Below are 15,229 nucleotides of genomic sequence, written 5' to 3'. Positions count from 1 at the left end.
ACAGAGACCCGTCGGACAAAATATTACTTGGTATAGATGGGGAATATTCTCGCCGTGAGACGAAAGCTTACTCGCTGCCTGCATAGTGCAACTGTAGAATGAATCCTCCCGTCCGGTGTTTCATTGGCCTAAGAATTTATTGTCCACCCTGTCGAGTCGCGGCGGATCCTATCGGCGAAAGGTTCTGCCGGTTGTACATAAGAGAGCAACTCCCTTACTGTTGCGGCCGCTGCAGCCGCTGCATAGCCCTTCCAAGTGTTGTGTTTGTGCGAGTCTGCGTAGTTGGATATCCCACGGATGACCATGCACGAGAATTCCGTCGCAATGCTGGCTGCCTCCATGTCAAAGCAAAGGATGTCGCCGAGCTCTTCGGTAGCCCGGATCCTCTTGGTCGCGCTTTTCATGACCTTGCCTCCGGAAGCCACCAAGCCATAGTGGATCTTCGAACCGTCGGAACCGCGAGGTAATCTGGCCACTGTTCTCTGTTTGTCGCAATTGCTACACGTCGGATTCGGGCGGCTGTGGTGATAATCCGGTTGGAAAAGTAGGTCCAACTCGGGTGGAGGGCGTTTGTACATCGACAAACCCCGTCCTCTCCCCACCAACGCTTACACGAAGCTATCAACTTGATTATCTTTGATAAGATGATCTGACCGCATGACACCCGCTGCAAGTCTTAATGCCAGCGGCGGCGGAGACAGGAACCCCTTCCTAAAGCATCCGTCCTCAGTGTCTCGTCCCAGGTCGAACTGCACCACGCCCCCAAACTGCCCTTCAGGCATGCTGATGACCACGTCGCCGAGTCTTATGTCGTGCGTCTCACTGGGCACCCCGCCAGCGGTGCCGACCAGAAAACGCCATTTGATACAAGGAAATGTTCGCCCCATATTGGTTGCGACGGCGGCGGCTGAGCTGGCACCCTGAGCGCCAGAGAGCCAGGCGATGGCAACATTGTGACCGCTGAGTTCGCCTAGGATGTAGCGGCGCTCATCTTCTCCAACAGTATCGAGCTGAGGATGCTCGCAATCAAGCATATAACGTACAGCGCTCATCTCAAACCACATGCCGCAGATAATAGCTCCGTGTAGTCGTCGTGCCGCTTACGTCCGATAGGTTCCTCGTTTATTGTGCCTCTGTGTAGTTGCATACTGCTCTGGTTGCCAGATCCGTGCTCCGCTAACCCGGAACGGGCGATGGACGCGATTTGGTCCCTGAGTTGTTGGTTGTCAGCGATGAGGGCTTGCATCATCGTAGTTGTCTGTTCGAGCGTATTGGATTCTGTCTCCAACGCCGCTTGAAGTACGCTCATCCCCCTTGCGAGGCCGTCTACTTGCCGTTCAATAGTAAACTGAACATTGCGTCGTGTCTCCAATGCTACCGTTCGATTTTCCACACTCAATTGTGACCCTGCATTCTCCTGTATCAACTCCCGGGCCCACGCTCTGCAGCATGAGAATTGCTGATCCACACCCAGTCTGGAGTCCGCTGATTCTGTATTTGGGCCTTGTGGGTTGTCCGCAGATGCGACCGATCTCTCTATCGTAGTGTCCACCTTCGCATCATATACGTGTACCGCGGAAGACATGGTTCAATTAGCGGTGACCGGGCCGTTGAGTGTTTTTGCAGCTACGGTTGCGACGGTCCAGCGGATACTGTAGATATGCCATCATCATCAGTTCATATCGGTCGTACCTACAACAACGCCGATAAGAGCTTCGGGACCGCCCTTAATTGAGCCGTCAGTCGCGCAGTAAGTTTGACTTTTATGCACTTTCATATTGTCCACGAGCAAAGGTGCGGAAGAAGGCGTGCAAGCAGGGAAGGCCGTGGCAGGGGAAGTCTAGGCGCAGGCGCGCAGAAGAGACAACAACAACAACAACAACAACAACGCGTGTATCGCCAGTCGAGTGGCACCACAACAATCACAACGGCGGTTTAGGAGACAGTGTCGAGGCAGGGGAGGCGCTTGGTCATTTTTTGACAATCGGATAGGCAGTCAGATGGACAGTCAGATAGACCACTAAGCTATCAAATTGTAGGGAGAATAGCGCTTAGTTAGGCCTTATAAGACATTAACGAATTCAGTACTATTTTGTACACTGGCGCGTGTTACGGCTAGGGTTATATAGATGTATATGTTTGGCACCGGTATAATGAGACCAAACAGTGCAATGCAATGGTCCGAAAATCCCCACTCAAAGAAAGACGCCAACACACTCAGAACATAGGCATACAAAATAATAAAGATCCAAACTGTTCCCGAAATATGAGGAATATTTAATTTGGACTTGTCATTTCATCCTACCTGAGGTAAGGTAGTATAAATTCAATATGCAAGGCACGCTACCCGTACGAGTTTTATCTCCCAAGCGCCAGCTGCATCTAGTCATTTGGTAAAGAGCTGAGCGAGGCCTCCAGCCACGATAAATACGCAACCGCTAGGCAGCACGAAAGCGTTCCGCAGTTGGCGGTTGGCTGCGCAGGTGTTGACCCTGCAGGTATTTTCTGGTCCGCCCTGCAGCATTCAGCTAGGCAGTCCAGGTCTTGGTGTTTTAAGGGGTAGTAGTTGCTACCCTCACTAACACCCCTAATCCTGCGGCACAGCAATAACTGCCCCACAATCTGAGTCAAAGCTTTGCGCAGCCATAGATCGGTAGTCTTGAGACTGGAGGCCTTAGGAATGGCTGTGATTTTATCCTAGTTGGTGGAGGGCAATCAGCCTTGCAGGTTTGAGATAAGATGTCACCAAAAGCCCTGAAGCCAGGGCTCCAAGTTGACCGCAACAACATATTTATATGAAGATACTGCATTAAATAATTAATGGATTAGCTGTTATGCCACCGTTCTTACAGACAAACTCCAATCTTGTTGTAATGTTGGCTTGTGTTATATCGCAGTCTGTGCTGTGCTTCTTGATCAACGGTGGACCACCAATTCTTTACTATGGACGTTCAGGTCCATTGATACGTTCGAGTGAATCTATTGCTCCAAGTTGAATAGAACTACTCTCCCGTCATCGACCTGTAATAGAACCCTGGAATTGGCCAGCCACGCCACAAACGAGCAGCCGGGGCTGAGCGTTTTGTGTGGCGTTCCGTGCGAATGAATCACCAAGCCTAGCCTCGTCGGCCGTCTTATAGGCCGTGTGGCTGCCTGGCTGTTAGCCTCCTAGAGTTGGATAGATTGGTAATGGTGTGTTTCTATGAATTTCTGTCTATAAATATCAACCATTCATTCCGTTCCTTTCCTTGGATCATTTGAGAGTCGTGGACATCCTTACAAGGACACTTGTCACAGCATCAACTTCCCCTTCGGCCGCTACTAGCTCTTGGACACTGCAGCTATGGAACGGCAGCCAGAGTCATCAGCTCCACAGAGCTTGGGTAGCATATGGCCATCGCAAGGGAAAGTCGCTGTGTCGTTAGTGCCAAGGGTTTTGAACGGTGTTAGGATCTCCAACTCGTTCAGGCCCACGGAATCAAGGGATTCAAGTCCTCTCTTCACTCCGTCCCCTAATCTACCGGAGTGTCGCACGAGGTCTAATGCGAGAAAATTAGCTAACCTGATGAAGAGGGCCGAGCAATTTGCTCAATGCGTAGCTAACCATCACAAGAGTTATTGTTCAGAGTTTGGCTGGGAATTAGGTGGCAACTGTCACGTCTTTAATCGGATGATGGGTGATCCTAGGCTTGCGATGTGAGTTCATTCTAATCCTGCCTGGACTCCACTTATATGGGTAGTTGAACTGACAAGTTCCGACAGGGACAAGCGACGAGTCTATTATGTTTCGGAAGACGACCAAGGTGAATCCATCGTCAAATGGAGAGTCCCCGACGCAACCATAGGCCTTAGGACTTTTGACGACTCTACGCTTTGCCAACAATCCCAAGCCCCCGCTTCACAACTGGACAAGGGGCTTTCCCGACACAGTCTTTGCTCAATCATGAACGATGCCCATTGTGGCCTAATCGTGGACGGTAAGTGGGGAAATGCCGATATCGTTTTCCCAGTTGCTGCCTACGAAGCCAAGCCCCGGTCATCCATGGCACGGCAGGCCGAAAACCAGTTATTCACAAGTTTCATGGTGTACGGAGACATGATGGATAAGTTGGTTCGAAATCCAGACAACCTGGCCGAGTACCAGAGCGAGGAAAGCTGGAGATACCAGATTTTCGGGTTTACCTCGTGCGGCTCCATTTGGAGACTCTACAGAGTTTGGAGAGATAAGCGTACCGGTGTGAGTCACCCCCCGCTATAGAAACTCATGTCATTTACTGATTCTCATTCCTATGGAGACTCTGTGGGCGGAGCAAATATGGGAAGGGGACGTCCGCATGAAGACCAGAGCGTTAGAACTACTCTACCTCAGCGACCAAATCCATGACTACGCTGCCAACTACCATCGCCGTTTTGTTGTGCGGCATCTCGGGGCATGGTATGCTCGGCACAGTAAATTCCAGTTTAGGCGCACTACTTTGGATACGGCAGAACCGCCAGAATGGCTCCGACTCAAAAAACGGTCCGATATGCGCAGATACCTGAAGGGGTTGGCGACACGAAACCGCCACCGAATGCAAAAAGCTGAGGGAAAGCGGATTGTTGTGAAGAAGGAGCTTTAAACGAGGGGCTCGGAGTTCTTAAGGTTACAGTATCGTCTGATATACGGAGGGGCTGGTGATTCCTGCGCTGACGGATTTCCTTGCAGACCGCGTTATAGGAAACGTTCAAAACTTGGGTTGCGGACACTTTCCTCCTAGTGACGGGCTGAATTGTCGGTTTAGTCTGTATTCATGTAACGGGATGTTCCTGTTTAAGCTTTCTGTCAAATCTCTATTTTGGGTACGGGCGTCATCATATTGTGAGAATTCTGGGCATTTTCTTTCCTGAGGCTGTACACAGGCCGAAAGAGAACACTTAAAAAAAGGTCCTTTTCTAACGCAAGCAAGCACCCTGTGTTGATCAACTCTGTGAGATCCGTCGCTAACTGCAGTGCTCAGATCTGCCCTATCTCCAAGCCACCGCCTAGCATGCCAATAATATACATACCACTGTATGGTGCAACATCATTCAGGCTTACGAGAGGCAGTGATGATTCAGCTTTGTCAGCGACGCTATTTTAGTTATTGATGCTCTTGAGTCGTGTGATCCAATAGAATGATGATGCATATCAGACCAGCCCCAAACCCAACGCCCGATCGACGGTGATAATTAGGTAATTATGCACCGCATCTTCTCCAACTCCAGCCAATGGATATGACTGCCTAGCGGGACTGTAATTATCCTGCTGGTACAGTATTTCGATGGTAAGTCCCCGACATCAACTAGGGCTCGTGACAACGCGGACTACTAATATCCAACGTGAAAGCATCAAAAGCACTTGCCCCTTTAACTTCTAAAGACATATCTGTTATTAGGGTTATATTCTCCGTTCTTTTCTCTTCCTCCCTCTTCCGTCTTCTATCCAGTGCGGAAACCATTACCGTACCACGGCGATAGAGTCAATTCACTTCGCCCGTTGTAACAAGCCCAAAATCTGACATTGCGGGGGCAATCAGGCAGCCGGATTCAGCTCGTTAAGCCAATTGGAAGTGCAGTTTCGGCGGCATTCAGCGCTGCCCAACAGCCAATTCGTACCCCTGTGGGACCCGTCACCAGCGCCCAGAGAACACACTAATCGCCCCGCCCCCTCACACGAGCATGCTTGGGTCCAGGTCCCAACGACGACTCTGCCGTTATAATGATGCTGGCAACCCGGAGTATCGTCCGGTCACCGTGTGCCCCCCAGTTTTGTTTTGATATTGGGCAGTCGTGACCAAGTCCCGTCTTCGTTGCGGCACAGGAACCAATATGGAGGGCAGCCCCCACGTGAGCCTGTACGATGAGGCCCTAGATCGCTTTAGCAAGAGTGCTTCGAATCGCTACACTGGCAAGGAGCTGGAACTATTGAACGAGTTCCTGCGCGAAAGGGCCTCTCCGGAAGAAACAAAAGAGGCTGCCGAGGTCCTGCAAGCTGATGCCGGCAAGAAGTATGGAGGTCGCAAGGTTGGCGACGTCGAGATTCCCGAGTCATGGATCGCCAACATCATGACCAACATCAACAACTTCATAACCGCCGGCGACTTTGTCACCAAAAGCGCTCCCGAGAGCGTCGGCATGGCTTGGTACGCCGTCAAGCTCACGCTGACCGCCATCCACAGCAACTACGACCTCTACACTTTCTTCGGCTCCGGCCTAAGCAACATCAGCGAGATTATGATCATCGTCCGCCACTACGACCGTCTGTACGATGAGAGGTCCAAGTCCAATTGGAAGCCGAGTCCCTTGGTTGAGAAGTTGTTTCAGGACGTCATCAGCGCCTACGCCGCCGTCCTTGATTTCTCGTTCGCCATCAAGCGCCACCTGACTGCCGGCGCCTTGACCCGTATCAAGCATGGCTTCAAGGACTTCTTTGGCATGTCCAAGATCAAGTTTGAGGACAAGCTCAACACCGTGACCACGCTGAAGAAGAAGATCCTCGAGGAGAGCCAGGGTGCTTTCCAGGATAAGACCCTCACCCAGCTCCAAGACATGTCCGTCGTCCTGGCCGGCATTGAGGGCACCGTGAGGAACATCACCGACATCCAAGAAACCCAGCAGAAGCTGCGTGATGAGGCGAATGCAAAGTTTGACCTTCTGCTCAAGGGGTTGGACGACATCAAGGCCTCTACGAAGCGGAAAACGCAGTGGGACTACGCCATGGGCGATTTCCAGACGTACCAGGAGACGCTCAATCCTCTGGAGGGATCCTTCAAGATTCTTGGAGATGCCATCGACGCGATATATCCCGGGACTTGCCAATGGGTCTTTGAGGAAGACGCGTATCAGAACTGGGAAACTTGGCAGCGGAATACCATGCTTTGTGTTACCGGACCTGAAGGTATGCGCCCGGCCCACGTGCCTTTACCCCCCCCCCCCTTTTTTTTTTTTTTTTTTTTCTCCCTCCTTGCTGCTATTCTACTTCTTCTCCTTCTTTCTTATTAGACTAACGCTTCCTAGGGTGCGGCAAATCCTACGTCGTAGCCGCTATCGCAGATCGCATCACGCGGACGGCGGATCAGGACAAAGCACTTCTCTACGTGTCTTGCAACGGGTCAGTAGGCGGCGGCGCCGGACTCAGCAACAGCCAGTCCTATACAGCCGACAGCATATGCCGCACATTTTTGTCCCAGCTCTACAATCTGGCCCCCCAGGGCGAGGACCATGTCGGTCTCCTCGAGGCCTGCAACGCCGTGTTCAAGAAGGCAAAGGCTAAAAACAGCCTTATACCGGCCCATATGCGCCAAGACAACACCGGCTTGCCGGAATTCACCGACGGTTTCACCAAACTAGCCGCCCTGCTCAAGAAAGATGTGGTTCTTGTCCTAGACGGCCTGGACCGAAACACCATTGATGACCACAACCAAGAGGAGCTTCACCGCAAGCTAGGGGGGCTCGTCGCAACAACATCGGAAACGGCCGACTTCCGCCTGAGTATTCTAGTCGGTTGCGGCTCGTCGACCAAGTTCTTTAACGATCTGACACTGGCCCCGGACACCTACATCGACGTCGGCTTGGGCAACTCGCAGGATATTGAGCTTGTCATCACGGACGCTCTCAAAGAAATCCCTGGATTGTCGGCAGCCGAGCAAGAGGAGGCAAAGAGCGCGATAGTTGCCAAGGCTCGCTCCCGATTCCTCTACGTGCGAAACACGGCGATTCCGTTCATGCGCGAGCCGTTCAAGCGTCCGTTGTCCAAGAGGTTGGAGCTTCTGCCCGACGGCACGAGCGACACGTACAGCAAAGCCTTGCGCAAGATGAGTCCCAACTACCTGGAACTTCTCCGCTCCGCCCTCACCTGGTCTCTTCTCTCTCCCGAATTTCCAGGCTATCCGTTCGCCCGGGAGGTGATGGATGCTTTCCAAGGGACCTATGATGCTCACCCTGAAACCCACGATCTGGAGGATGCCGACATGGAGTCCGGATTCCCGCTAATCTCGGTTCTCGAGATTGAACAACTGCGGGTAGCCATCGACCCGTTCCTGAAACTTTTCCGATTACCCGATGGTGCCTTTTTCGTTGCCGAGGCCGACTACGAGGCAGCTGCCGAGTTTTTCCTGAAGTCGGAGACGGACGTTCCCCAGGAAACGGAGAATGAGGAGCCGCTCTGCGCCCGATGCAGGACCGATCATTCTCCTCGCAAGATTGTCGTGGACCCCAAGGAAGGCCATCTGCAGATGGCGCTCACTTGCTTGCGCCATCTTAATAACCCCTTATTCCAAAGGCGGGCAGGCTTGGTTCCCGCAGCAGCCGAAAAAGACGCCCATGAGGCCGACGCCGAAGCAGCAGTTCCTGAACCGTCTGAGCCCGAAGCTGATGCTAAAGCTCAGCCACAAGCCGACCCCACGGATGCGGAAACAAAGCAGCAAGAAGACCAGACCGCGGCTTATGAAGAGGCGTTTCAGGCCGGTTACCGCACAGAAGACTCGATGGACGACGAGGACGTCACGATGCCCAGCATATATGATATGTCGGCTGACGATTTCCTGTATGGCGGTGAGGACGAGAGCGTCGACGAGGACCGGAGTCCACCCCGGGTGCGGTATGAGGTCCAGTATTGGCCAAACCATATCCTCGAGGCTGAACGGCTGTGGCCACCAGAGGAAAGAAAGACCAACAGCAATTGGGCGGCCTTGCTGAGCGAGCTCGACAAGTTCGTGTTTGAGACACCTGACGTCTTTGCAGCCTGGCAGGTCACGTATCCTGGCGAACAAGGCAAGTCTTTCTTCCGCGACAGCAATGTGCCTCACAAGCCACTGCATGTGGCGTCGTATTTCGGTCTCACCAGCTGGACACGGCACCTGCTTGATCGTGCGGAGGACCTGAACGGCCTGTCAAACGGGTACAGCCCCTTGCAAGTTGCGGCATGCTCGAAAGGTCGGTTGGAGATGATCAAGCTCTTATTGGCCGAGGGAGCCGACCTCAACGCTGAGAATGGAGTGGGCCGAAGTGCGTTCCATCTCTGGCTATTAAGGGGCGAGGGGAGCATTGAGGGTGTCCGGATAATGCTCGACCATGGTGCAGATCCCGTCAGCAGCTCTTCGGAAGACCATTGGACCGCGCTGCACTTTGTCGCTGCCAAAGGCGAGGATCCCGAGGTGATCGATCTCCTAGTCGCCCACGGGGCAGACATCAATGCGGTAGATCCGGCCGATGTGTCAAAGCTGCCACCTCTACACGTCCTGCTTTTCCGGCGAGACATCCCAGGACCCTTACTCGAGGCCTTTGTGAAACACAACGCCGACACTAACGCCGAGAATGCCGCCTCTATACGGCCTCTACAAATGATCTGCACCTCTGGCGATGTCGACAATCTGAAGATCCTGCTCGGGTCCAAGGTACTCGAAATTGACGACCCAGATCTCCACGGCACCACCGCCCTCCACGAGGCCGTTTTCTACGGTTACAGCAACTGCGTGCGCGTGTTGCTGGAGCACAACGCCAATCCGGATATAGCCGACAAGCTCAACAGGGTTGCATTGCATTCTGCCGCGAGGAAAGGCCTCACCGACTGCGTGCGGCTTCTCATTGAGCACAGCAAGGATTTGAACCCCCTCGATAAGCACGGATGGTCGCCTTTCTTTTCTGCCTGCCTCAGCAAAAATGAGGATGCAGCCTTGGCCCTCCTTGATGCCCTCATTGAGCAGGATGTGCCACTGGCCGAGATCAACAGGCCCACAAGGAGCGGACGCAGCCCGCTTCGGCAGGCAGCAGGCCACGGCTTCGACCGCGTCGTGTCGAGGCTCGTCAAACTCGCCGAAGAGCGTAACGACGCCGCCGCCCTCGCCATCAACGCCGTTGACACGAAGAAATTCATGACCGCCCTCCACCGTGCAGCAATGAACGGCCACGCCCCCACCGTGCGGGCACTACTCTCCGCCGTCCCCAAGCCCGACGTGACCATCCGGGACAGCCGATCGCGCACCGCTCTGGCGCTCGCCTACGAACAGTGGTCCCTGGCCCGCAAGAACTCGTCGTACGAGGAGATCATCTCGACGCTCATCGCCGCCGACCCGTCCGCGGCGGTATCCGACGCCGAACTGGTCGCCGTCTGCGCGGCCAACGGCAGCACCAGGCTCCTCGAGCAGCTCGCCCGGCTGCACGCCGACTTCAACCGGCCGGACCGCTTCGGCTGGACGCCGCTGGAGCTGGCGCGCAACTTCGCGCAGGCGGAAGCCGAGGCGTTCCTCAAGCAGCAGGCGGCGTGGGCCGCGCTGCTACCGACACGGTGGTCGACGCAGTTCCCCGCCACGACGGCGGTGGGCGCGCAGTCCGTCGCGGACGCGGACGCGGACGGGGGCGGGGGCGGCCGCACCATCGTCCACACCTCGGGCAAGCGCGTCTGCGTCTCGGCCGACAAGCCCCTGCCCCCGGGCCTCGCGCGCTACTACTTCGAGCTCACCCTCACCGAGCTCCCCGCCGACCTCCGCCCCAACCGCCCCGCGCCGTACGCCGACGTCGCCGTCGGCTTCTGCACCCTCGGCGGCGCCGCCCTCGAGTTCCCCGGCTGGTGGCCCCTCGAGGAGAACCTCTCGGGCGCGAAATCGTGGGCGTACCATGGGTTCTCCGGGAACTGCTCCCAGAGCGCGGAGAAGGTGGAGGAGGAGGAGGTGTTGGAGGAGCTGCGGTATGGGGTGGGCGATACGGTCGGGTGCGGGGTGGACTTGGGGAAGGGGGAGGTGTGGTTCACGCGGAACGGGGTGAGGCTGGAGAAGGAGTTCAAGGGGGTGAAGGGGAGGTTGTTTCCTGTGGTGGGGTTGCATGATCCGATCCGGGCTGAGGTGAATTTTGGGGGCCAGGACGAGGGGTTCATGTGGAAAGAGGCGGTCCAGGTGGAAGAGAAGGAGGAGACGAGGGAAGAGGTGAGCGGTGGGGATGGAGAGACGGTGGTTAAGCTTGTGATGCATGCTGCGCCGGCGGGGAGGGAGCATATCGGGATGAAGAAGAATGGGGTGCTAGTGATGAGTGAGGAGGTGGTTGTGGACGTGGAGGTTTGATGAATTATACGTCGGACGCCGAAGATAGAGAATTTAGTGAGGTATTATCTGGAGCTTAGTATGTGTTTCTAAAGTCGAATTTACCGCTAAATAAATATGATAAGAGGATCTAGAACTGGTATAGGATTGTTTACAGTTATATTGAAATGGTGCAGAAACACACATCTACACCCACACACCCATCAAAACAAGGGGGAGGGCAAAGGTAGCCAAATGCTAGATAGATAAGGTAGACAGGACAGGACAGGCGACATCATCACACATCGGCTCCCTGCACCAAAAACAAGGTCAAGCAACATGTGCAGATAAAGCTCCCTCTGGTCAGAGGGAGATCGCTTTGCACGCAAGGAAAGCTCGTCAATGGAGCCTGCAATATGTGTGGAAAAGAGTGTTGAACTGATTCACCTGTCCAAGGAGCAACGACCAGGACTGGCTCTGCTTACTAGTAACCCAAGCTTTGAGAGTTGAGCCCATGTAGGGCCCTGCAGTGTCGACAGATCTATTGAACAGAGGACCGGACGAGCTTCTGCTCACATGTTTACACCGGGCCTTCAAGATATCGAAGCAGGGGTTGTGGCTCCGGCTGTGGCCGAGGGTAGCCGCAGCCCACATACGGCTGAGCCGGTTAAGGAGCAACTTAGCAGCCGAAAGATCGCCAACAGCTGTCGAGAAGCCTTCTCACAGTGACTTCTGGTTTCCCTTGACCTATTTTTGTCTTGGGATAGTTGCTACGCGAACAACCTCGCACGCGTATTTCGTCATGTCGCTGGCCCATCCGACGCTCCTATCGTTTGACTTTAGCCGAGAGCTGCGACTTTGTGTTGATCCCCACAGCGAATTCAGCCTGAATACCCATATGCCGAAATCCGCGGAATGGTCCTCCACAAGCTGCAAAGAGATCCGGGGCATTAGCCTTCCTGGGCACAGAAATCCGGGGAATGAGCCTCCACAATGAACGGAGAGGCGGGACTGTAGGGCGCCGAGAACCCGGTTATTGCAGTCTCAGACCTCTGAGCATGCATGATCCTTGTTAGTAGCTAACCTTCTTTGGGACGATCGACGCTCACGCTTGTCGGCCAGAACTTCAACTAAGACATCATTGACCGATGCGGTCCAACTCTTGCCAACATTCCCAGCGATTCCTCGAGACCGGTACGCTGCCGTACCGATATTTTATTATCTATAGTCGTAGTTCTTCCTTGGGCTAAATCACTCGAGTCTTGGCACGCCTTCTCGTGAGAAGATTGGGCTCATATGTCCAGTGGTGTTCTCGATTGCCCCTTCTCTTTGGTCTAAACGGACCAATTAGCTATGTCCTCTTTAGAACGCTGGCCACTAGCACCCGGGCTCTTGGGTTCCGTGCCAAGCGGATTTGTTGTCCTGAATACCACGGTGCGAAGCAGGGGGGGCTAATAACTGGGGGGCCATGCTCGGACATCAAGGTCATTCGGGCAGAGAGATTCATCGCCAGAGAAGGCTCGTCCCGACTCGAACACATTCCACGCATACATCCCAGTTTTCCATTTAGCCAGAAATCGGAGTCGACTGTGATAGGCGCGGAAAACGTTCACGAGCTGCGTGTTTGTAAGTCGAATGATAGAACATCGATGCGGTTGAGTCTATATAAGGCAGGGTAGTCGCTCGTGAATATCCTCCCATCACCAGCGCAACTCTCAACTCCACGGCCATCGGACTGCTCTCAAGCACCGCTTCTCACCTCACCACCATGGTTTCATTCAAGTCTCTCTTCGTCGTCGCGACGGCAGTTACTTCTGCGCTTGGTCGTCCGTTCGACTTCCTCGAGCGTGACGATGGAAACTCGACCGAATCCCTAGAGAGGCGCCAGGTGACGCCTAACTCAGAGGGTTACCACAATGGGTACTTCTACTCCTGGTGGTCCGACGGAGGCGGCCAGGTTACCTACACTATGCTTGAGGGTAGCCGATACCAGGTGAATTGGAGAAACACTGGCAACTTTGTCGGTGGTAAGGGCTGGAACCCTGGTACTGGCCGGTAAGGCTTTCCCACTGGGAGTCAATGAACCGTTGAAAACGGAAGATGTCTGACTTTTGATTACAGAACGATCAACTACGGTGGTTCATTTAACCCGAGCGGCAACGGATACTTGGCCGTCTATGGCTGGACACGCAACCCGCTTGTCGAGTACTATGTCGTTGAGTCCTATGGTACCTACAATCCTAGCAGCGGGGGCCAGTACAAAGGCACTTTCCAGACCGATGGCGGCAGCTACAACATCTACGTCTCAACCCGCTACAACCAGCCCTCCATCGACGGCACTAGGACCTTTCAGCAGTACTGGTCTGTCCGCACGTCCAAGCGCGTCGGAGGCTCCGTTACCATGCAGAACCACTTCAACGCCTGGGCTCAGCATGGTATGAACCTTGGGCAGCACTACTATCAGATTGTTGCCACCGAAGGTTACCAGAGCAGCGGTTCTTCCGACATTTACGTCCAAACCCGTTGGTAGGTCTTGACGCCATCTTGAAGCTCATCTGTAACTACAAACTACAAGACAGACGCAAACCGGCTGACTTGTTATAGAACGCATAATTCGCGCCATGGCACCCAACATTGAAAGACTAGACGTGGTTTGCGACATTTAAAAACCGGACAACTATGACGATAACTATGTCGTCTTGGTCGACTCGGCTAGCTATAGGCACCTCTCCGCTTGGTTCAAGGATAAAATCCAGCCCTTCCGATACTGCGCGGCACAAGGCAATGGCATAGTCCTGTGGTTAGTTGTTTGGGGGAGCTCAACGGTGCTAATCATGGGTGCATATAAGGTGTGAGGTTGTCGGGGAGATAATCCAACATCAATTTCTAGGACCAATCAAACTTGTTATGTAAATTACGCTTCCAATGTCCTGACCGCATAATTGTGTTTCATGTTTGACGGTTTAGAGGACTACCCTAGTTCGATATTATGTACTTACCTTGGTCAAAGCATGGCCATGGTGGCAAGAACGCCATTCGAACCACCCAAGAAGCATTATCAGTTTTATAGAAACGAGTGTTCCAGCTAGTCTGTGCAATGCCGAGAACTTCCCAAATTGTATCTCTTAGCTATACCCATTTCTACCCAAATTGAGACAATTCCTGTCACCACCCAACTCGACAGAGCATACAGCCTTCCAAGGCAGGCGTTAGCCGTCTATCAACTGCTCTATCTCATCGGTGGAGAGAGAACTACCAAGCAGAGTCTACAGGTAGTAGAGCGGATCGTCAACCTTAGTTATAGGTTCTCGGTAGGTTGTTGCTAGGGGTAATTATATTGGTCGATAGGCTGGGGTGCTTCATTCACCTGAGGCCCTATCAACGTACCCACGGAACTGCCTGCTGAGTTACTCCTCATGGCCTTCAAAACCCTATACCAGGGGTTACCTCTTCCATCTAGCTCTGACCTACCGCACCATAACCAGCGTAACATTATCCTTGCGGTATACGCGCGATATCTCCGACTTCGACTGCCTCGCTCTTCGCTGGCCCTGTACCTAAGGAATCGACCCGATCCTGGGACCGAAGAATCAAATACGGTGCACCCTTAGCCCATATATCTGACTCGCATTTGCATACTAAATGCAGCTGGGTTTCTTTGAGGAAGAGTAGGCCCTCCGTCAAACAACTTGTTGTACCTCGAGACTCCCATTCGCACCGCCATTGTTGCGAGTGGGTCGGAGATTGTCCGATTGTTTTATTGCCACGGCACTTCCCTCCCGCACAGTGCGGGTGTTCCTAGCAAGTTTGGGATTAAGGTAGTGAGGTAGTCACCACTGGCCGCGGCCCTATGTTGTTCCGTTGTTGACGACAATCCCGTCCCGTCCCGTCCCGTCCCGCTCTCAGCATAGAGAAGAAACAACTTCTGCTTTCACATGGAAGTATCCGCCCCGGTCCGTGCGGCATTGGGATGGCTTCCGTTGTCTGCTAGCCTCTAGGCCATGGGTAATGGATAGCAATTAGCCGACTTTGACTCAGACTGCAACACGGCCCTTGCAGGATTTCCCCGCACTCAGTAATTAGATTAAACAGCAGCTTCATTAACCACAAGTCGTTGAGTGGCTCGTACCCATTACAAGTGCGATGATCAAGCCATTTGGAGTATTGCGAAGTGTGTCTTAACGGGGATGCGGAGAGTC

At 53.7% G+C, this 15,229-nt stretch overlaps 3 protein-coding genes across 3 annotated transcripts; 2 read left to right on the top strand and 1 right to left on the bottom strand.

Annotated features, from left to right (window-relative positions):
* Positions 1-128: 128 nt before the first annotated feature.
* SKI8 (superkiller) lies at positions 129-1,064 on the bottom strand (the record flags this gene model as incomplete). Its single annotated transcript, XM_071061984.1, has 2 exons — positions 129-519; positions 613-1,064. 2 exons carry the CDS (start codon positions 1,062-1,064, stop codon positions 129-131), a joined length of 843 nt encoding a protein of 280 aa, XP_070918085.1.
* A 4,783-nt stretch (positions 1,065-5,847) lies between these two features.
* Positions 5,848-11,072, top strand: MFIFM68171_06563 (uncharacterized protein; the record flags this gene model as incomplete). The annotated part of the gene is made up of 2 exons (XM_071061983.1): positions 5,848-6,916; positions 7,036-11,072. 2 exons carry the CDS (start codon positions 5,848-5,850, stop codon positions 11,070-11,072), a joined length of 5,106 nt encoding a protein of 1,701 aa, XP_070918084.1.
* Positions 11,073-12,798: 1,726 nt separating this feature from the next.
* Positions 12,799-13,560, top strand: XYN2 (Endo-1,4-beta-xylanase 2; the record flags this gene model as incomplete). Its single annotated transcript, XM_071061982.1, has 2 exons — positions 12,799-13,085; positions 13,152-13,560. 2 exons carry the CDS (start codon positions 12,799-12,801, stop codon positions 13,558-13,560), a joined length of 696 nt encoding a protein of 231 aa, XP_070918083.1.
* Positions 13,561-15,229: the final 1,669 nt, after the last annotated feature.

This window comes from Madurella fahalii, assembly GCF_045866475.1.
Source record: "Madurella fahalii IFM 68171 DNA, scaffold_3, whole genome shotgun sequence".
Classification (NCBI taxonomy): Eukaryota; Fungi; Ascomycota; class Sordariomycetes; order Sordariales; genus Madurella; species Madurella fahalii.
Note: the sequence above shows the minus strand (reverse complement) of the source record. Positions and strands in the feature narration are given on the sequence as shown.